Raw genomic sequence first — 21,642 nt, forward strand, 5'->3', positions numbered from 1 at the left:
CACTCTATGACGGTGGTATTAGCACATTAAATGGTGGTATTATTTAGGCACTGTATGGTGGTGACATTTTTGTGCTTTTGTAACAAACTGCATGCATTTTACTGTAAATTTCTGCACTTTTCTCATGTGGGAATCGACTGCACATTTTTTACAAGGAGCAGATTACGTAACACGTTTCACCTATAAACAGCACGAGACTGCCGCAAGTAGCAGAGAAACGGCTCTGATTTTTCATATAGATTTTCCCTGCTCCCCCCTCCTCATAATTTCTGGTATATATTTCAGGATATGTTCAGAGCACTTTCCTGATTTTGTCCTGCCGACACAGCTGAGGGTTTGTTACAGTATCAGAGTCACTTTTAAAAGCAGAGCAACTCTGCTTTATGGGTTTTCCGAGGTAAATGAACGTTTCCATGCACTGGCAGCAAGCAGAGATTGTGATAAGCTATTGAAACATTAAGTCTGGTAGAAAGTTGCAGAATGTTATTTCCAGTATACAATGGTTGCGTCTACGTGACGGAGGACTCCAGCCCGTTAACACATGAGTGTTCAATGCAGATATTAGATATTTATTTGCTAATTCAGCTTACTAGGGAGTGGATGAATCTGAAGTGCTCTGTGCTGCTGTGGCCACTGTTTTATGGTAATCATCCTGTCTGTGATATCACATGTCCTAGTAGAGGTTTTGGTAGCATAAAGCTGCGGGGAGGGGGCGCAGGGCCGGTGGGGCATTTATACAGCGTGAACTTTCCGATGTTCCAGTCTTCCCAGAACCGTCCTGCTCGTTCTTCTGGCCTCTGGAGATCGGCTAACCGCAATGAATATTTTCCCAGAATCCTCCAGCAGCCGGATTAACAGGATTATAGAGAATCAATGGGCTGCATCTGGGAAGCAGGAAATATATATTTACTGAGCAATCACCGTGTACAAGGAGATAACCTGAAATACACGGAGGTGTGCGTGCGTCCGGGCAGGACTGTACACTGGTGGGTGGCGGGGGGGGGACACGTGGACTTCAGGACCAGTACACCAGCCATGCCTCATAACAGAACCCCCATCTTTCTTCTATCTATCTATCTATCTGTCACGGACGTTCCCGCGTCAGGTGTCAGGAGATCTGTGAGACTGGCAACACGTGGTTTGATCTGACATGTTTTCCATTTGGATTAAACGACGTCTGTGTTGTTTCTGGAGCTCGCCGCTCCTTCTTCCCCGGGTGTGGCTATTGTGGTCATTTCACCTTCTCTATTTATTGTTGCTTCTCCCACAATGCTGAGCGTTTATAGCTTCAGTTTTAGTTGTGGATAGCTGGAGTGTGGATCTGGGCTGAGCTCCTGGTGCTGCCATAGGCACTTGAAGTTAAGTGTTTTCTTTCCCTTTTGTATTTTGTTTGGGTTATTTTGTGTGTTGCATTTCCCTCTCATTTGTATTAAGGCCTGAGGGAGACTCCTGTCCGTCCTTCCTTTTGGAGGAACAGGTTGTCTCAGTCCTGACATTAGTACCAGGGTCCTATAGGGTGAGTTAGGACATTAGGTATTCCTGTGTATGAACTCACCTACCTCTGAGGTCTGTTCATACTGGTAGTTAGTCAGGAATTTCAGTTGGGTTTTACTAGGAGGTGTCCATCTCCTTTCCCTAGTTTCCAGGCCTTATCCCCTCACCCTTTCCCTCCTATGTTCAGTGTGGTGTTTCCCTCCCACACCCGAACGGGACACTATCTATCCATCTATCTATCTATCCATCTATCTATCCACTATCTATCTATCCACTATCTATCTATCCATTAATCTATCTATCTATCTATCTATCTATCTATTTATCTATTTATAAAATCCAGCCCCTAGCCATGCAGTCTGCCATTACCACAGGTGTATAACATCCAGCCTCTAGCCCTGCAGTCTGCCATTACCACAGGTATATAACATCCAGCCTCTAGCAATGCAGTCTACCATTACCACAGGTGTATAACATCCAGCCTCTAGCAATGCAGTCTGCCATTACCACAGGTGTATAACATCCAACCTCTCGCCTTGCAGTCTGCCATTACCACAGATGTATAACATCCAGCCTCTAGCCATGTAGTCTACCATTACCTCAGGTGTATAACATCCAGCCTCTAGCCATGCAGTCTGCCATTACCACAGATGTATAACATCCAGCCTCTAGCCATGTAGTCTACCATTACCTCAGGTGTATAACATCCAGCCTCTAGCAATGCAGTCTGCCATTACCACAGGTGTATAACATCCAACCTCTCGCCATGCAGTCTGCCATTACAACAGATGTATAACATCCAGCCTCTAGCCATGCAGTCTGCCATTACCACAGGTGTATAACATCCAGCCTCTAGCAATGCAGGCTTCCATTACCACAGGTGTATAACATCCAGCCTCTAGCCATGCAGTCTGCCATTACCACAGATGTATAACATCCAGCTTCTAGCCATGTAGTCTACTATTACCTCAGGTGTATAACATCCAGCCTCTAGGCATGCAGTCAGCCATTACCACAGATGTATAACATCCAGCCTCTAGCCATGCAGTCTGCCATTACCACAGGTGTATAACATCCAGCCTCTAGCAATGCAGTCTGCCATTATCACAGATGTATAACATCCAGCCTCTAGCCATGCAGTCTACCATTACCTCAGGTATATAACATCCAGCCCCTAGCCATGCAGTCTGCCATTCCCACAGATGTATAACATCCAGCCTCTAGCCATGCAGTCTACCATTACCTCAGGTGTATAACATCCAGCCTCTAGCCATGCAGTCTGCCATTACCACAGGTGTATAACATCCAGCCTCTAGCAATGCAGTCTGCCATTACCACAGGTGTATAACATCCAGCCTCTAGCTATGCAGTCTGCCATTACCACAGGTGTATAACATCCAGCCTCTAGCAATGCAGTCTGCCATTACCACAGATGTATAACATCCAGCCTCTAGCAATGCAGTCTGCCATTACCACAGGTGTATAACATCCAGCCCCTAGCCATGTTGTCTAGTCTGCCATTACCACAGCTGTATAACATCTAGCTCCTAACCCTACAGTCTTCCATTACCACAAGTGTATAACATCCAGCCTCTAGCAATGCAGTCTGCCATTACCACAGGTGTATAACATCCAACCTCTCGCCATGCAGTCTGCCATTACCACAGGTGTATAACATCCAGCCTCTAGCAATGCAGTCTGCCATTACCACAGGTGTATAACATCCAACCTCTCGCCATGCAGTCTGCCATTACCACAGGTGTATAACATACAGCCTCTAGCAATGCAGTCTGCCATTACCACAGGTGTATAACATCCAGCCTCTAGCAATGCAGTCTGCCATTACCACAGGTGTATAACATCCAGCCTCTAGCAATGCAGTCTGCCATTACCACAGGTGTATAACATCCAGCCCCTAGCCATGCAGTCTGCCATTACCACAGGTGTATAACATCCAGCCTCTAGCAATGCAGTCTGCCATTACCACAGGTGTATAACATCCAGCCTCTAGCAATGCAGTCTGCCATTACCACAGGTGTATAACATCCAACCTCTCGCCATGCATTCTACCATTACCACAGGTGTATAACATCCAGCCCCTAGCCATGCAGTCTGCCATTACCACAGGTGTATAACATCCAGCCCCTAGCCATGCAGTCTACCATTACCCCAGCTGTATAACATCTAGCTCCTAACCATGCAGTCTGCCATTACCACAGGTGTATAACATCCAGCTCCTAACCATGCAGTCTGCCATTACCACAGGTGTATAACATCCAGCTCCTAACCATGCAGTCTACCATTATCACAGGTGTATAACATCCAGCCCCTAGCCATGCAGTCTGCCATTACCACATGTGTATAACATCCAGCCTCTCGCCATGCAGTCTGCCATTACCACAGCTGTATAACATCTTGCTCCTAACCATGCAGTCTACCGATATCACAGGTGTATAACATCCAGCCTCTTGCCATGCAGTCTGCCATTACCACAGGTGTATAACATCCAGCCCCTAGCCATGCAGTCTGCCATTACCACATGTGTATAACATCCAGCCTCTCGCCATGCAGTCTGCCATTACCACAGCTGTATAACATCTTGCTCCTAACTATGCAGTCTACCATTATCACAGGTGTATAACATCCAGCTCCTAACTATGCAGTCTACCATTATCACAGGTGTATAACATCCAGCCTCTAGCCATGCAGTCTGCCATTACCACAGTGTATAACATCCGGCCATAGCCATGTTGTCTAGTCTGCCATTACCACAGGTGTATAACATCCAGCCCCCATTTGAGAGAACTTGACTTGTCGCACAGCCCTGACCTCTACCCCATCCAACATCACAAAGGCCCTCTCCTCCAACATCAGGGTCTGACCTCATCTATCTCATATCTATCTATCTATCTATCTATCTACTTATCTCATATTTATCTGTCTGTCTGTCCATTCATCCTAACCACCCTGGATGGTCGGGCTGGCCCTCTTTATGACCGTCCCGCTCTCCTAATCGCTGTCCATTCTCACGGGTCTTTATTGACCGCACTTCCGACTTGTCCCTGATTGCATCTTCCTGAGATCATTACAGCAGACATTTCCTCTCTCCCTTCACCGCTCTTCCCTCCACAAGCTGCAGACAATTGTTATGCAAGTCCTGTCCCCTCCATACACAACACGGCGGAGGCGACGGAGTAAAAAAAATAAAAAATAAAATAAAAAAAACCACCCGTGTGTGCGTCTGAGGGTTTGATGCAGCAAAGGCGGCAGCTGTGGCTTCCACTGCATCAAACTGTGGTTGATAAAGGAGGAGGGCGGCCGGGAGGGGGGAAGGAGCCGGTCGCATTGGAGGGGGAGAATGATGAGAAAATGTATGTAGAAGCAGCGCGCACCTCCGTGCTCCAGAGCCATGTCAGTGCACACTGCTAAATGGATTATATGCGGATTGACAGCAGCAGCGACATAGGAAGACAGAGCTGAGGCATTGTGGCGAGCCAGCCGGGCACTGCAGGCCTTCTCATGGAGAATATATTTTTGTAAGTACCAACCTCCGCCCATGGCAGCCTTATACCAAGGACGAGACCTGGCTCTTAAAGGCTGGGTCCCTGCGTCCTAATTCTCCCATACCCCCATCTGTCCTGACATCTACAGCCCCCGATGGTCATGATATGGGTTTATGATGCTGGAGAGGGTGGTGGGTTTAAGGGGTGGGGGGGTCGTGCTGATGTCCTAAGGACGAGGAGGGGGACGCTGTAGTGAGGAATCGAAGACATCCTGGACTGACGACTTATTTCATTTAGTAATAATCGGAATTAAATGTATCGAAATGATGGTCATTATTGGTGTCTTTCTCTTTAAAAGCTATGGAGGCCTTTGTGGGCAATTATTTTTTTATTATTGCATTTTACTTATTTTGGGCTAAAATTTTTTTTTTTCTGTTGGTCTTTATTAAAGGGCTTGTCTTATCTCAGACATTGGTGGCAATTCCTAGCGATGTGGTCAGATAGGTGCAGCTCCCACCTCTAGAACCTGTTTCTGCCCCCAAAGTGAAGAATGGTGCACCGCCCGTGTGCACTCGGCTATTTTCAGAAATCCCATAGTGTTGAATGAAGAGCTGTCACCCTCCAGTCCCAAATATAACAGAGCCGGCTCCTCTATTTCTGGCAGTACCATAGAGGTGAATAGAGGGGTGGGCGTGCATCATGCATTCCAAGGGGTGCTCTCCATTCAACACTAGGGGACTCCTTTCCTTTCTGGAGATCGGAGCAGGTCCCGGAGGTGGAACCCGCACCTGTCTGACATTGATGGCAAATCCTTTATCCCTTTTATAATTTCCAACAGTTTTTCCTCTCCAGCTTTCTGCTTCACTGCATCTGCGGACTTCTCCTGCTCAGTGAAGCAGTCAGGGAGCTGCTCTGATGGCTTGATGTGTAGCCTTTATCTCTGAGCTCCTGACAGCTCATAAATACTCTTTATAGCTAAACTCTTTTGAAACTGATATTAATATAAATATTATCAATTACTTTTCTTATGTATTATTATTATTTATGATTTATTTATTTTAAGAGGCGAGATGAGGGATCAGGTTACAGTTGCGGCCCATTCATGTATGTATATAGAGAGAGGAGAAGCTTCTGAAGGGAGATAGAGGCTTAGAAAACTAAGTAGATTCAGCAGCAGGATCTCTGTGTTTCTCTTTCACCTCGGTGCTGGATTCACGGCTACACTGCTGAGTACTGCTCTGTTATTACACTGCTGAGTACTGCTCTGTTATTACACTGCTGAGTACTGCTCTGTTATTACACTGCTGAGTACTGCTCTGTTATTACACTGCTGAGTACTGCTCTGTTATTACACTGCTGAGTACTGCTCTGTTATTACACTGCTGAGTACTGCTCTGTTATTACACTGTTGAGTACTGCTCTGTTATTACACTGCTGAGTACTGCTCTGTTATTACACTGCTGAGTACTGCTCTGTTATTACACTGCTGAGTACTGCTCTGTTATTACACTGCTGAGTACTGCTCTGTTATTACACTGCACACTGCTGAGTACTGCTCTGTTATTACACTGCTGAGTACTGCTCTGTTATTACACTGCTGAGTACTGCTCTGTTATTACACTGCTGAGTACTGCTCTGTTATTACACTGCTGAGTACTGCTCTGTTATTACACTGCTGAGTACTGCTCTGTTATTACACTGCTGAGTACTGCTCTGTTATTACACTGCTGAGTACTGCTCTGTTATTACACTGCTGAGTACTGCTCTGTTATGTCTTCCTCGCTGCTGCTTCTCAGGGTGTAACACAGAGAGGTAGGGGAGCAGGATCTCCTCTTTTCTTTGTGCTGTGAATGGGAGACATCATAGCAGCAGCTCAGAAAAACCCTGACAATTAGAGCCTGCCGAGGTGTGGACTGGGATAAGGGCAGAATCCAAACCATAGAATGGCCAGATACAGAGGTCCTCCTAGACACACACGGCCTCCTAGGTCACCTGAAATTGCTTAAGAATTGTAATCCCCAATCTGTTGTTTTCTTGCAGACCACATGTGCAGCTGCTCAGGGGCCCAATAGATAAGGGGCCCCTGTCACATTACAAACAGCTTTCTACTGTCTATTAGAATGCAAGTAAGGGGAAATTACTGAACGTGTGGGGGTGCTCTATGATGAGCTGATGGTAAGATTGGGGCCCATATTGTGCTTTGCCCAGGGGCCCCATATTATCTGTGTCCACCCCCTGTAAATGAGTCATGTGACTCTGAAGCCCCACCCACTTTACCTAGCAAATAAGTCTGTGTTGGACAAAGTGTTGGCGGCACTCCACAAACCTCGCCCGAACACCAAAGGGCTGATCTTAATCTCAGGGTGCAGCTGCGCTGCTCTTCCCTGACTGCAGGGGGCAGCATGTTGGCAGATACCCTGTCCTTTCTGATAGTTTTTGAGCTTCAATGTGGGAATAAATAGGGATGTCATGTCAAGGAAAGAAGCTGAAAGTACCAGATGGTGCGTGGACCCTCCTCCCCATGAGGGCCATGAGGCACTAGTCGGTGCATGGACCCTCCTCCCCATGAGGGCCATGAGGCACCAGTTGGTGCATGGAACCTCCTCTCCATGAGGCACCATTTGGTGCATAGGCACTCCTCTCCATGAGGGCCATGAGGCACTAGTTGGTGCATGGACCCTCCTCTCCATAAGAGTCATGAGGCACCAGTTGGTGCACGGACCCTCCTCCCCATGAGGACCATGAGGCACTGGTTGGTGCATGGACCCTCCTCCCCATGAGGGCCATGAAGCATTAGTTGGTGCACAGACCCTCCTGCACATGAGGACCATGAGGCACCAGTTGGTGCATGGACCCTCCTCCCCATAAGGACCATCAGGCACAAGTTGGTGTATGACCCTCCTCCCCATGAGGGCCATGAGGCACCAGTTGGTGCATATAACTTCCTCCCCATGAGGCACCATTTGGTGCATAGGCACTCCTCTCCATGAGGGCCATGAGGCACTAGTTGGTGCATGGACCCTCCTTCCCATAAGAGCCATGAGGCACCAGTTGGTGCATGGACCGTCCTCCCAATGAGGACCATGAGGCACTGTTTGGTGCATGGACCCTCCTCCCCATAAGGGCCATGAGGCATTAGTTGGTGCACAGACCCTCCTGCATATGAGGACCATGAGGCACCAGTTGGTGCATATAACCTCCTCCTCATGAGGCACCATTTGGTGCATGGGCACTCCTCTCCATGAGAGCCATGAAGCACTAGTTGGTGCATAGACCCTCCTCCCCATGAGGACCATGAGGCACTGGTTGGTGCACGGACCCTCCTCCCCATGAGGGCCATGAGGCATTAGTTGGTGCACAGATTCTCCTGCACATGAGGACCATGAGGCACCAGTTGGTGCATGGACCCTCCTCCCCATAAGGACCATCAGGCACAAGTTGGTGTATGGACCCTCCTCCCCATGAGGGCCATGAGGCACCAGTTGGCGCATATAACCTCCTCCTCATGAGGCACCATTTGGTGCATGGGCACTCCTCTCCATGAGAGCCATGAGGCACTAGTTGGTGCATGGACCCTCCTCCCCATGAGGACCATGAGGCACTGGTTGGTGCACGGACCCTCCTCCCCATGAGGGCCATGAGGCACTGGTTGGTGCACAGACCCTCCTCCTCATGAAGGCCATGAGGCATTAGTTGGTGCACAGACCCTCCTGCACATGAGGACCATGAGGCACCAGTTGGTGCATGGACCCTCCTCCCCATAAGGACCATCAGGCACAAGTTGGTGTATGGACACTCCTCCCCATGAAAGTGCCAGATGGTATGTGGAACCTCCTCCCCATGAGGACCATGAGGCACCATCTGGTGCATGGACACTCCTCTCCACGAGGACCATGAAGCACTAGTCAGTGCATGGACCCTCTTCCCCATGAGGTCCATGAAGGACCAGTTGGTGCATGGGCCCTTCTCCCCATGAGGGCCATGAGGCACCATTTGGTGCATGGACACTCCTCCCCATGAGTGCCATGAGGCACTGGTTGGTGCACAGACCCTCCTCCTCATGAAGGCCATGAGGCATTAGTTGGTGCACAGACCCTCCTGCACATGAGGACCATGAGGCACCAGTTGGTGCATGGACCCTCCTCCCCATAAGGACCATCAGGCACAAGTTGGTGTATGGACACTCCTCCCCATGAAAGTGCCAGATGGTATGTGGAACCTCCTCCCCATGAGGACCATGAGGCACCATCTGGTGCATGGACACTCCTCTTCACGAGGACCATGAAGCACTAGTCAGTGCATGGACCCTCTTCCCCATGAGGGCCATGAAGGACCAGTTGGTGCATGGGCCCTCCTCCCCATGAGGGCCATGAGGCACCATTTGGTGCATGGACACTCCTCCCCATGAGTGCCATGAGGCAATGAGAGCCATGAGGCACTAGTTGGTGCATGGACCCTCCTCCCCATGAGGCATCAGTTGGTGCACAGACCCTCCTCCCCATAAGGACCATGAGGCAATGAGAGCCATGAGGCACTAGTTGGTGCATGGACCCTCCTCCCCATGAGGCATCAGTTGGTACATGGACCCTCCTCCCCATGAAAGTGCCAGATGGTATGTGGAACCTCCTCCCCATGAGAACCATGAGGCACCATTTGGTGCATGGCCAATCCTCACCATAAGGACCATGAAGCACTAGTCAGTGCATGGACCCTCTTACCCATGAGGGCCATGAGGGACCAGTTGGTGCATGGGCCCTCCTCCCCATGAGGGCCATGAGGCACCATTTGGTGCATGGACACTCCTCCCCATAAGGCAATGAGAGCCATGAGGCACTAGTTGGTGCATGGACCCTCCTCCCCATGAGGCATCAGTTGGTGCATGGACCCTCCACCCCATAAGGACCATAAGGCACTAGTTGGTGCACGGACCCTCCTCCCCATGAGGCTGGTGCATGTTATTGTAGCAGTGTGTTTCTTTAAGATGTGGTAAAAAACAAAGTAAGAGTTTAGTTGGTTCATCGTCTCAATCTTTTTCATCGGTTTTGTTACATTGTTTATATCTTTTTGTATTATCGTATAATCTGATGTCATCACATTGGGGCAGATTTTCTAATATTGGGGTCAAGTATGTCAGTGACCCTTGGACCTGTTAGAATCAGTAAATCTCAGAACCCAGACTGTGAACCTTCCAATCGTGATGAGGTGGACCGCAAAATGGACCAATTTTACAAATTTTTAAATTTCCTATTTAGGGTCAGTTGAAAACTCGGGAAAATGCACCGTTGTTCATCTGCATCCGTGATCCGTGTTTCCTGTCCATCCAAAAAATATGACCTGTCCTATTTTTTGGACGGACAACGGTTTGCGGACCCATTCAAGTCAATGGGTCCGTGAAAAAACACGGATGCACACAAGATTGTCATCCACGTCCGTGATCCGTGTCCGTAGGCTACTTTCACACAGACGGATCGCAGATCCGTCTGCATAAAAGCATAAAAGCTTTTTTTAGAATATACTACGAACTGTGTACATGACTGCCCCCTGCTGCCTGGCAGCCCCTGATCTCTTACAGGGGGCTGTGATCAGCACAATTAACCCCTCAGGTGGCGGACCTGAGGGGGGTTAATTGTGCGTATCATAGCCCCCTGTAAGAGATCAGGGTCTGCCAGGCAGCAGGGGCTAGACCCCCCTCCCTCCCCAGTTTTAAATTCATTGGTGGCCAGTGCGGCCCTCCCTCCCTCTACTGTATTACATTCATTGGTGGCCAGTGCGGCCTTTCACCCCCCCCTCCTAATTAAAATCCCCCCCCCCATATACTATGGCCCCAGTTGTGCCCCCATCTTTATATTATGGCCCCAGTTGTGCCCCTATACATATATTATGGCCCCAGTTGGTGAGAGAGTTCCGCTGGGGCTCCGATCGGTAACCATGTCAACCAAGACGCTACTGCAGTCCCGGTTGCCATGGTTACTTAGCAATATTAGAAGCATTATACTTACCTGCTGTGCTGTCTGTGACCGGCCAGGAGCTCCTCCTACTGGTAAGTGACAGATCTGTGCTATAAGCAATGCGCCGCACGGACCTTTCACTTACCAGTAGGAGGAGCGCCGGCCGGCCACAGACAGCGCAGCAGGTAAGTATAATGCTTCTATAATTGCTAAGTAACCATGGCAACCGGGACTGCAGTAGCGTCCTGGTTGCCATGGTTACCGATCGGAGCCCCAGCGATTAAACTGGGACTCCGATAGGAACTCTCCGCTGCCACTAACTGGGGCCATAATATATCTATGGGGGCACAACTGGGACCATAATATATGTATGGGGGCACAACTGGGGTCATAGTATATGTATGGGGGCACAACTGGGGTCATAGTATTTGTATGAGGGCACAACTGGGGCCATAATATAAAGATGGGGGCACAACTGGGGCCATAGTATATGGAGGGGGATTTTAATTAGGAGGGGGGGAGAGGGGAGGCCGCACTGGCCACCAATGAATGTAATACAGTAGAGGGAGGGAGGGCCGCACTGGTTAAAACTGGGGAGAGAGGGAGGGGGGCCGCACTGGCCACCAATGAATTTAAAACTGGGGAGGGAGGGGGGGTCTGCCCCCTGCTGCCTGGCAGCACCTGATCTCTTACAGGGGGCTATGATACGCACAATTAACCTCTCAGGTGCGGCACCTGAGGGGTTAATTGTGCGTGTGACAGCCCCCCTGTAAGAGATCGGGTGCTGCTAGGCAGCAGGGGGCAGTCATGTACACAGTTCTTAGTATATTCTAACTTGAAGCGTCCCCATCACCATGGGAACGCCTCTGTGTTAGAATATACTGTCGGATCTGAGTTTTCACCATATAACTCAAATCCGATGGTATATTCTAACATAGAGGCGTTCCCATGGTGATGGGGACGCTTCAAGTTAAAATATACCCTGACTTTACATTGAAAGTCAATGGGGGACGGATCCGTTTGCAATTGCACCATATTGTGTCAACGTCAAACGGATCCGTCCCCATTGACTTGCATTGTAAGTCAGGACGGATCCGTTTGGCTCCGCACGGCCAGGCGGACACCAAAACAACTTTTTTTTAACTTTCTTTCATGTCTGGTGATCCTCCAAAAATCACGGAAGACACACGGGAAAAAAAAACGGACACGGATCACGGAACAACGAAACCCCGTTTTGCGGACCGTGAAAAAAACCTGTCGTGTGCATGAGGCCAAGAAGAATTTTGTCTTAAAGAGGTTTTCTGAGTTAAAATGCAAATTGCTAAATGGCAGGGAGATGTTCACTGTCTGGCGGTATTTGGTCAGGTTCAGGTGGTATTATTTGGCCACTTTCTGTCAGCATTATGTTGTCACTCTGGTGGGATTATTTAGTCACTGCATAGCGGTATTTTTCATGGAAAATATGATTTGCCGCAAAGCCGAATTTCCTCGTGCTTTGTGGTAGCAAATCGATTTTCCCTAAAATAATGTAAAAAATAAATAAAAATAATTATATTTACCTCATCCATTTGCTTGCAACAAGCCGGACGCCGCCATCTTGATTGACGATCTTGCACGAAACCTCGTGTGATGTATGACGACACCCCGCTGGCTGACGTCATCACGGTCCGAGTGAGATTTCGCGCTCACTCTTCAATCAAGATGGTGGCAGCGGCTCGTCACGAGCAAATGGATGAGGTAAGTATGATGTCATTTTTTATTTTTGTAATATTTCTATCAGATGCCGCGATCAGCTATGAAAGGAGCACAATGTAGGGGGGGGGGGGGTTGGGGGGTAGGTGTCATTGTACCTACTACTTACAAAAAATGCGCTTCTTGTTGAACTAATTCTTCACAAAGTGAATTTTTTTGTGTAAAATCTGGCGCAGCAGCCGAATCTAATTTTGCAATACTTTGCTCATCTCTAATTATTTAGTCGGTGTACATTGGCATTAATTGGCCACTATCTGGCGGTATTACATAAGCATTATATGGGTGTATTATCTGGTTACTATATGGCAGTATTATTTGGTCTCTAACTGGTGGTATTATTTTTTCACTTTATGACAGTATTATTGGAGCAATGTGTGACAGTATTGTTTGGTCACAACATGGTTTTATTGGAGCACCGTATGGCGGTTTGTTGTGTGGCTCTGTACAGTATATTATCATTGCAGTCCGCGTAATCGTTATTTGGCCAACATATGGAAGTGATATTTACCACACTGTATGGCACTTATAATTTGGTGCTGTTGTACAGTTACTTTTACTCTACCATATAGGGGTCCACTCCACCATATAGGGGTCCACTCCACCATATAGGGGTCCACTCCACCATATAGGGGTCCACTCCACCATATAGGGGTCCACTTCACCATATAGGGGTAAACTCCACCATATAGGGGTCCACTCCACCATATAGGGGTCCACTTCACCATATAGGGGTAAACTCCACCATATAGGGGTCCACTCCACCATATAGGGGTCCACTCCACCATATAGGGGTCCACTTCACCATATAGGGGTACACTCCACCATATAGGGGTCCACTCCACCATATAGGGGTCCACTCCATCATATAGGGGTCCACTTCACCATATAGGGGTCCACTTCACCATATAGGGGTCCACTCCACCATATAGAGGTCCACTTTACTATATAGGGGTCCACTCCACCATATAGGGGTCCACTCCACCATATAGAGGTCCACTTTACTATATAGGGGTCCACTCCACCATATAGGGGCCCACTCCACCATATAGAGGTTCACTTTACTATATAGGGGTCCACTCCACCATATAGGGGTCCACTTCACCACATAGGGGTCCACTTCACCATATAGGGGTCCACTCCACCATATAGGGGTCCACTCCACCATATAGAGGTCCACTCCACCATATAGAGGTCCACTTCAACATATAGGGGTCCACTCCACCATATAGGGGTCCACTCCACCATATAGAGGTCCACTCCACCATATAGGGGTCCACTTCACCATATAGGGGTCCACTTCACCATATAGAGGTCCACTTCACTATATAGGGGTCCACTCCACCATATAGGGGTCCACTTCACCATATAGGGGTCCACTCCACCATATAGGGGTCCACTCCACCATATAGAGGTCCACTTCACCATATAGGGGTCCACTCCACCATATAGGGGTCCACTTCACCATATAGGGGTCCACTCCACCATATAGGGGTCCACTCCACCATATAGGGGTCCACTTCACCATATAGGGGTCCACTCCACCATATAGGGGTCCACTTCACCATATAGAGGTCCACTTCACTATATAGAGGTCCACTCCACCATATAGGGGTCCACTCCACCATATAGGGGTCCACTTCACCATATAGGGTTCCACTCCACCATATAGAGGTCCACTTCACCATATAGGGGTCCACTTCACCATATAGGGGTCCACCCCACCATATAGAGGTCCACTTCACCATATAGGGGTCCACTTCACCATATAGAGGTCCACTTCATCATATAGGGGTCCACTCCACCATATAGAGGTCCACTTCATCATATAGGGGTCCACTCCACCATATAGAGGTCCACTCCACCATATAGGGGTCCACTCCACCATATATAGGTCCACTTCATCATATAGGGTTCCACTCCACCATATAGAGGTCCACTCCACCATATAGAGGTCCACTTCACCATATAGGGGTCCACCCCACCATATAGAGGTCCACTTCACCATATAGGGGTCCACTCCACCATATAGAGGTCCACTTCACCATATAGGGGTCCACTCCACCATATAGGGGTCCACTCTACTATATAGGCATACACTCCACCATATAGGGGTCCACTCCACCATATAGGGGGTACCAACAGAAGGTCCAGCAGAGAGCACTATGCAGCGCTGAGCTGGCTCTGCTGCGCACATTATAAAGGCCACATCCGATCGTGTTCTGGCTCATGGAGAAGCGCAGCTCTGTCCCCCACCTAAAACGCAGATATGTCTTATAATGTAATGCGTTTCGGGCCCAATCAGACCCAGAAATATGACTCAGTTCATCACGAGAACGTCAGATATTAACTGACCCTCTGATTGGGATTAACAGTAAGAGCGGAAAGTTGTGTCGGATTAAGGTCTTCAGTGACCCTGAGCCGTCATATACTGGCAGGTCGTTCCCATATGACATCGGCACACAGGAGCTCGCGCTTCGTGGGTGCCGCGATGACACCGACACCATAGCGAGGATAAAGATTAGACGTGGCGAACAGCTTGGGAGCAGTTTAATGCATGAATCACACGGCCGAGCATCGGATCTCTCAGCTTCTTGCCGCGATTCCATAATTAGATTATGGCTGATAAGGGGATTAGGTCTGGAGGAGCTTAGTATCATGAATATAGAAGATTTGGAGAGGGGAACATGAGCAGATTGTATGATAATAAATTCATGGGGGGGGGCAGCTGCTCTCTCGGCACGAAGTGACCGATCCCAGGCAGAAGAACGGCACACGCCCGGAACAACCCAGCAGGGACCTGATAGGAAGGGACAGCAAATATGGCAACAAATTGGCAACAGTTGAGGCAACATGTTTATGAAATGGATACAATGTGTAAGCGACACACAAATAGAGCAGTGTGGATCCAAATGTGTAGTTAAAGTGTCAGTCTTCACTACTGTGGCATTCTATTCGTAAAATCTGTGATAGGACGACCCACTGGACTCCTAGGCCTAGAAAGAACAAGGATTTACCAGGATACATGAATTCTTTCCTATAAAGCTATATGTCAATCTGATCAGCTTCTCCTGCCTAGAATGTACTCTACCTTTAGTTGCACTCTGAGTTGCACTTTATTCGGGTGCACTGTACCTTTAAGTGTGCCTTTCCTAACCTTTCCTAACCTTGCCTTTCCTAATCCCATATAGTTCGGGCAGATTTCCGGGACCCCCGCCGGGGTCTGCCCCTTCTGCTGTGCAGGGAACTCCCACCCAGCGGCGGGTGTATAGCAGCAGGGGGTGTAGAGGAAACCCCTTTCTCCAGGACTGTCAGGGTCCAATTAGTCCCCATTGATCCCTACTGATGTGGGGTAACATAAAAGGGGTTGCACTTTACCTTTGTACTGCACTGGAGGTAGGTTTGTAATCTATGCCTACCTATCTGACAGCTGGACCATGGCATCATCCCTCTGACGGACACCGTCAATGTCTCCCATCATTCCAGAATATAATCCTCCCAGAGATCACAGAGGTTTAATTTGTAATCCTACTTCTTATAATTTTGCAGATTGCATCCAGATATAATCCCCATATCATGCCGAGGCACTTGGGAAATCCTTTGCTTTACTGATCTTGATTTACATCATGTCTTATTCTCCAGTCACATTCAGAGCTGCATTCACAGCTTTTGACAATATATCATGTTTTTATATTACATTCACATCCAGAGCTGCGATCACAGTTCTGCTGGTTTCCTGTTCAGACTGAGTCTGGAGTGTGCAGTGATCTGCAGCGAATGTGTCAGTGGATGTCCGGTTATGGAACATGACGGATAAAACATGTTAATAGAGATAGATAGATAGATAGATAGATAGATAGGAGATAGATAATAGATAGCGGATAGATAGATGATGGATGGATAGATAGCGGATAGATAGATAGATAAATAGATAAAACTACACCAAGGGATCCCAGGCAAGGCAAAGACGCAAAATCAACTTACTGAAACCCAGCCCGAGCAGATAATCTCCCCGCACCACCTCACAAAAGCCGGGATCAGGAACACAGTAAACAAGAGACAAGAGGAATACGTCAGTGAATGGAGGAAGGAGGTGAGAGCATCAAATACTCAGCAGTGAGGGACATCCACTTTAGGAGACTGTCTGATCTCTGCTCAGACTTCAGCTCCATGGAGGAGGAAGAGAGCACTGTGGACATAGCAGCACAAGACTGAGAGGAGCCTGATATGCCATGGACTCCGATACCCTGACCCGGGGTGTGTCCACCCCCCCTCCCCCCGTCATGATACGCCACGGACTCCTATACACCGACCCCGGGTGTGTCCTCATTTCTCAACCCCCTATTTCCCACATGGTTTGGCAATTCTAATGTATAATTTAGACCTGACAGTAAAGCTTTATTGATTGATTGATAATAGATAGATATGAGACAGACAGACAGACAGACCTCATCTATGACAGGCGTTGAGTCGTCCTCTTAGTCAGGGCTGTAAATTGGATGTGATTTTCTCGGAACATTAGTGATTATTCTGTGATTGGTTCTGACTCCTCGTATCGCTCACTCCGCCGGCCGCGCCGCCTCGTCTCCATAATTACAGCAACGTGTTTTCATATTTTCAGAGCTGAGGCGAAAATGGATTTTCAGATTCAGCAGAACATTGGATTTCTCTGTAATAATGTAAAAAATGAAGGGTCATTACATTAAAGGGAGGATAATCTGCAGCTGAAATGTTTGGGGAAGGAATGAAGGGGGGGGGGGGGGTTGTAATAAAAATGAAATCCCAATCCACCACATTGTCTGTTTGTCAGTCCACCCCCCCCCCCCTTCCCCTGTTGATCTGCTGGAATCTATAGCTTCCTGGTTCATGAATGGAATGCTAGAACTACAGTAAAGACTGAAACTTTCAGGGGTGGATCAATAATACAATAATATAGATTTGGGGGGATGCATGTGATGATACTCTGTGGCTATTTTCAGAGTCTACAGAAAGCTGGGTGGCCCTGTAATGATGGCCTCTGGCGGTTGTCGCCTCACCCTGACAACTCATATTTCGATTCCTTCTTTGAGGATGTAATAACTCGGATTCTTCCTCCATAATTATCCGCAGCCCACGCTCTGTACACAGCAATTACCACTAATTAGTGATTAGTCGCAGTCGTTGCTGGTGAACAGGTTCCATTGTTTGTGACTCTCTGATAGCGGATCCCCTGCGCGTAGTGAACTATCAGCTGCAGCATCCCGGGGTAATGGGCCCCAGGGCCCCGAGGGCTGATGATAATGCCTAGGAAGGGGACTGACAGAGCATACGCCACAGTCATATTTGATCCAACCTTCCCCCAAGATTTCCCCCTAGACATGGACTAGTACCAGACCTCCATGTGTGTCATAGGGATGCCCCTACATAAGATGGCCCTCCCCCTATGGCATATTATGGGGTCCATGGTAAGGGGGGGTCAGCGCTGAACCGCTCATCCTGCCTCCCATCATTATCAAATATTGTCTACCTGCAGTCGTCACTAGGGGGAGCTCACTGCGTACAAATGTGTACAGCTGGTCCCGAGGTCACTATGCGGGTGGCAGATGTCACTTTGTATCATTTTGATCAATGTCTCCTCAGAAAAGTTACTATGTCTTCTAAAACAAGTCACGTGACCTCCTTTGAGTAAGTCTCCTTTTACTAGGAATGGTGACATTTTTAGTTACAATAAAAGGGGCGGAGCTATGACAAAGTTCTCCAAGTCGTTTCCCCTCACACATGGAGAAGTTTAGGAAGGTCTCAGAACATCAGATGGAAAGACTGCACTGGGGAAGGACATCACCTGATCTTGTAGGCCGGGTGGAGTTACCCTTTAATACAGGGTCTATGTACAGATTTCATTGTCAGGAGGCTGCGGCTTTTCTCAGCTTCTTAGGACTTGTTCACATCTGTGTAAGAGGCGCTGTCAAAAATATCAGACATAAAAGTCCTGCATGTAGACCGCCTAGAAGAGACCGGCCGGACCCCGTTACAGGCAGCCGAGTCCGTCTGACGCCGTAAGTCTCTGTTATTTGCTGGATCCGCCACTTCTGTTCTTATCACTGATGTGAACACCGCCTAACAAGTGTAACATTAGTGCGTAATTTCTGCATATGAATTCTGTCGCCCCCCCCCCCCCCCATCTCCTCTACTGAACTCCAGCTGAAGGAGGGGGTTACTGGTTTGACGTCTGTTGCTGGAGACAAACCAGTAAGATGGCTGACAAGATAGCAATTAAAATGTCAGTGAGCAGATAAAATCAGCACAAGATGGAGTTATCAGGACACGAGCTCAGCAACGGAACACAATCCTGGACCTGGAGCACCTGAAAGTTTCCAGGGAGGTCTGGCCTAGAGGGGACAGAGGGGTCTAGAGGGGACAGTGGGGGTCTGGAGGAGATGGACAGGGGGTCTGGAGGAGACAGGGGGTCTGGAGGGGACGGACAGGGGGTCTGGAGGGGATAGGGGGGTCTGGAGGAGATGGACAGGGGGTCTGGAGGAGACAGGGGGTCTGGAGGAGATGGACAGGGGGTCTGGAGGCGACAGGGGGTCTGGAGGGGACAGGGGGTCTGGAGGAGACAGGGGGGGTCTGGAGGAGATGGACAGGGGGTCTGGAGGAGACGGGGGTCTGGAGGGGACGGACAGGGGGTCTGGAGGGGATAGGGGGGTCTGGAGGAGATGGACAGGGGGTCTGGAGGAGACGGAAAGGGGGGTCTGGAGGATACAGGAGGTCTGGAGGGGACAGGGGGTCTGGAGGAGACAGGGGGTCTGGAGGAGACAGGGGTGTCTCAGGGGGCAGGTGCGGTATGGAGAGGATGGGGAGTATGGGGGAGATGGGGGTCTGCAGTGGACAGGAGGGTCTGGAGGGGACAGGTGGGGTCTGGAGGGGACAGGGGGTCTGGAGGGGACGGGGGACGGGGGTCTGGAGGAGACAGGGGGTCTGGAGGGGACAGAGGGGTCTGGAGGGGACAGCGGGATCTGGAGGGGACAGAGGGATCTGGAGGGGCCGCGCGGTCTGAAGGGGACAGGGGTCTGGAGGGGACAGGGGGTCTGGAGGGGGCTCTGAAGGGGACGAGAGGGCCTTGAGAAAACAGAGGAATCTGGAGGTGATATAAGACTGTGGAAGTGACAGAAGGGTCTGGAGGAGACAGATGAGTCTGGAGGTGTAAAGGAAGTGTAGAGCGGACAGAGGAGTCTGGATGGTCCTGGAGGGGACAGAGGAGTCAGAAGGTAACAGATGGACCTGAAGGAGACCTGCAGTGTTAGTTGCAGGCCAGCACTTGACTTCCTGCCGGGATGTCCACAATTTCTTTCCATATCACAGGAAGCTCCATCTGTTCTACAGTAGACAAAGATGCAAGAAGGTGTCATCTTCAGTGAGGGCCTCAGTGACTGGGGCAATACGCAGGACCTCGTGGTGAAGAGCAATTTTAGGCTGATGTCCTCTATAGTGTCCATCCATTTAATCGCACAAAGGGGTCTCCGCTGTTAGGGGCTGAGGCTCTGCTGGACCATATGAGGCCGTTACAAAGACTTGATAGAAAATTCCAATCAGGGTAATGCTGAGCCGAAAACATCTGTTCTGGAGGAAGAAATCTCCATTATTAGTCCAAAGACTAGTAGATTTCACAGAGCATCTGAGGATGACAAATGGACCTCAGTCTCCTGGAGGAGCAGCATGTATCCTGACAGGGGCACGTAGAGCGATGGGGGAGGGGGACCTGTATATAAAGAGGGTCACCTCATAATTAGTCATTCTTTTTTCTTCCTGCCGCCATGTAGAGCAGGGCTCCACCTGCTGGCGTAAGACATGTTTCTTCAGGTTATGGATTGATGGAATGGCTGGTTGGCCACAAACCTACAGGTCCACCCAGGACTGCCCGCCATAACCTTTTATTTCAAGGGCAGTGTCAGGTTTTGCAGTGGTTTTCTATTGAGCTGAATGGAGCCGAGCTGCAATACCACACATAACCTGTGGACATGTGTGGCGCTGTTTATGGAAAAAAGGAGCTGTTTTTATTTTATCGTTTACTGATTGTGCCCCAAGCTCTGGAGGAGCAGAGCGGAGGATGAGAGTTGTAGTGGCTCTGGATTCAATAATTCTTCTCAGTGTCAGTCCTCACACTGATGCCTCCCAAGTCCAGGGCGGTGATAGGAGGGCACACCCTTTCTTCTCTCGGGGCGCGTCCTGATGTTGAGACTTGGTGTTGTAAGGTTGGTGCGGGTACAAGGCAGGAGATGTAGGTGCTGTGGCCGGAGAAGGGTGTTGAAGTCAGTAACCAGGCCAGATGTAGAAGATAATTGTCTCTATACTAAGGTACATAATGGGAGTTGTAGTATATCCAACAGCATTAAAACACAGTTCCAAACAATTCTTAGTGCAGATCATAGGCAGCAATGTATGAATATAGGTTAGGATGGGGGTTGTAGTACTCACTGTCTCTCCAAAGTCTCTCTCTCCACGCAATATTACTCCTGCAGTGGAGGCTGTAATGCCCATTTGAGGGGTACAGGATTGAGATACGGTGGGCCCGACCATGTCCAAGTGAGAAGGGTGCATCAGCAATGTCCCTATCACTGCAGTAAAGTCTACCAGCCTTACTGATGGACTCCTATGCTCATCCATGCAGATCTTGGACCTTCTCGTTCTTTCCATTCTCTTCTCCTGGAGTACGATGGTTTTCTATCTGTAACTTTCTCATAGCTGGTTCTCTGTAGCTCAAGGCTAGTTCTCTGAGGAGTGAGCACATCATGTAGCTTCTTACACTTTCTCAGCTAACTCCAGACTGAGCAAGGGGCAGACCTAAGTCCAGCTCCTAACTTCCTACAGGGGCCGAGTCAGAATTATTAACCCCAACTGATCCATACATTGATATGGTGGAACATTATAAGGCATTAAAGGCTATGTACACCTTTGGGGGGCAACATTTA

At 49.0% G+C, this 21,642-nt stretch overlaps 1 protein-coding gene across 3 annotated transcripts in view; it reads left to right on the top strand.

The window, feature by feature from the left end:
- The window catches only part of LOC122933204 (beta-arrestin-1), a 136,432-nt gene that overhangs the window by 38,632 nt on the left and 76,158 nt on the right, over window positions 1-21,642 (top strand). The window contains exon 1 of one of the 3 annotated variants that reach the window (XM_044288049.1): window positions 4,929-5,030. The exons of the other annotated variants lie outside the window; for them this stretch is intronic. Coding sequence (XP_044143984.1) covers window positions 5,014-5,030 — 17 coding nt within the window. The 5' untranslated portion in view covers window positions 4,929-5,013. Of the gene's footprint in view, window positions 1-4,928; window positions 5,031-21,642 lie in introns of those variants that run through there. 3 annotated transcript variants of the gene reach the window in all.

The sequence above is a fragment of the Bufo gargarizans genome, chromosome 3 (genome assembly GCF_014858855.1).
Source record: "Bufo gargarizans isolate SCDJY-AF-19 chromosome 3, ASM1485885v1, whole genome shotgun sequence".
In the NCBI taxonomy this organism is placed as follows: domain Eukaryota; kingdom Metazoa; phylum Chordata; class Amphibia; order Anura; family Bufonidae; genus Bufo; species Bufo gargarizans.